General features: G+C 63.0%; 1 protein-coding gene across 1 annotated transcript; it reads left to right on the top strand.

The window, feature by feature from the left end:
• Positions 1–896: 896 nt before the first annotated feature.
• Positions 897–1,293, top strand: EMIHUDRAFT_254208 (hypothetical protein; the record flags this gene model as incomplete). The annotated part of the gene is made up of 2 exons (XM_005780340.1): positions 897–1,255; positions 1,284–1,293. The coding sequence occupies 2 exons, from the start codon at positions 897–899 to the stop codon at positions 1,291–1,293; spliced, it is 369 nt and encodes a 122-aa protein (XP_005780397.1).
• Positions 1,294–1,545: the final 252 nt, after the last annotated feature.

The raw sequence follows: 1,545 nt of genomic DNA, 5'->3' as shown, positions 1-1,545 counted from the left end.
TTGTCGGAAGCCTCCCGTCTATCATGCGGACGGCATGCGGTGCAATCGCAGCGTCGAGCTGTGCGACGCACGACGCAAGCGTACCAGCGCAGCAGCTGCGCACAGCGGCGCGCTCGGCGTCGTCGGGCAGCGAGCTGTCCAGGAGCCGAAGTTGAGGCGGCGTCGCGGCGAGAAGGCCCGCGACAGTATCGAAGCGGCCGCGCTGCCAGGCATCTCTCCGGCGAGAGGAACTTGTTCAGCAGGATCAGGGATAGTCTCGTGCACTACCTCACTGGGCCTGAGACCACAGAGCCAGCCTCCCATCACCGTCTCGGATTCATGTGGGATCGAACCACTCCGGGGTGGGCAAGAGGCGGAGCCGGAGGAGCGAAACGCTAGCTTGTTCAACGAACGCGTGGGCCTTCTAGATTAACACATCTCCGCACAGCACATAACACAAGCAAAAGCGACCCACCTCCGAGACCCACACAGAGCGGCGCTGCTTCCTGTCCCAAGCGTCATCAGCCGCCGCCGAAACCGACCCCCGACCCTTTGCCGCCATTCTGCTCGCTTCCCTTCTTTATGTCTCTTTACATACACATAACATAAAATAACACAATATCATAAAGAAGACGCGCACGCACGTCTCCGCGGACTCCGCACGCCAACCCCCGGCGTACCCTCCCCCTCCCTAATCAAGGCGACGGGGACGATATCAGGCGACACGAGATACGAGGGAGACAAAAACAAGTCTCCACCGACAGGAAGGAAAAGAATTCTTAAGATACAAGCCTCTCTCACAGCACACTGGCACGACAAGGGCGCAGACTGGCGCGGACTGGCACACACACAGGCTCACCACCGGAGCCGCCTAAGCGACTCCGTGAAGAACGGCAATGCACTCCGCACCATGCACAATGCCGCTCTCCCCGCACGCTAGCTCGTTCACCGTCTGCCACGCCACGGCGGTGTGGAGGACGACAGACAAGCGCTGCATCTGGAAAAGAAATCCGCGCCGTATCGCGGCTTCACGCCACGCCGATGGCCTCCCACGCATCGGCGCCCGCCTGTCTGGCCTCTCGCCAGAGCAGCTCGTCGCTTTCATCGACGAGCAGGCGCCTCTCTGGAGCGCCGCCGCAATGCGCGTGGCGGAGGAGCACGTCGCACGGCTCGTGGAGCAGCCCGAGTGGGTGCTCTCCGAGGTCCTCCTCTCCCCGGACCTTGTCCCGCACATCCTCGCCCAGCTGCCGACCAAGGAGCACGCCGCCAAGGGGACGTGCCGCGCGTGGCGCCGCGGCTGGAAGGAGACGCTGAAGAAGCGCGAGAGGCCGCGCCTGGTCGTGATCGGCGGCGAAGACGGCGACGGTGGGACTGTCAATTCGCTGGAGCGGTACGACCCGTCCACAAATGAGTGGGAGGAGGAGGCTGTTGCGCCGATGCCTTCGGCACGAAGGTTTGTCGGCACGGCGGTGCTCGATGGCAAGCTCTACGCGGCGGGCGGCCTGGATGTGGCCGACAGCTACGAAACATCCAAACTGGTGGAGCAGTACGACCTGGCTACAAAAT

This window comes from Emiliania huxleyi (assembly GCF_000372725.1).
Source record: "Emiliania huxleyi CCMP1516 chromosome Unknown EMIHUscaffold_2176, whole genome shotgun sequence".
Classification (NCBI taxonomy): Eukaryota; Haptophyta; order Isochrysidales; family Noelaerhabdaceae; genus Emiliania; species Emiliania huxleyi.
Note: the sequence above shows the minus strand (reverse complement) of the source record. Positions and strands in the feature narration are given on the sequence as shown.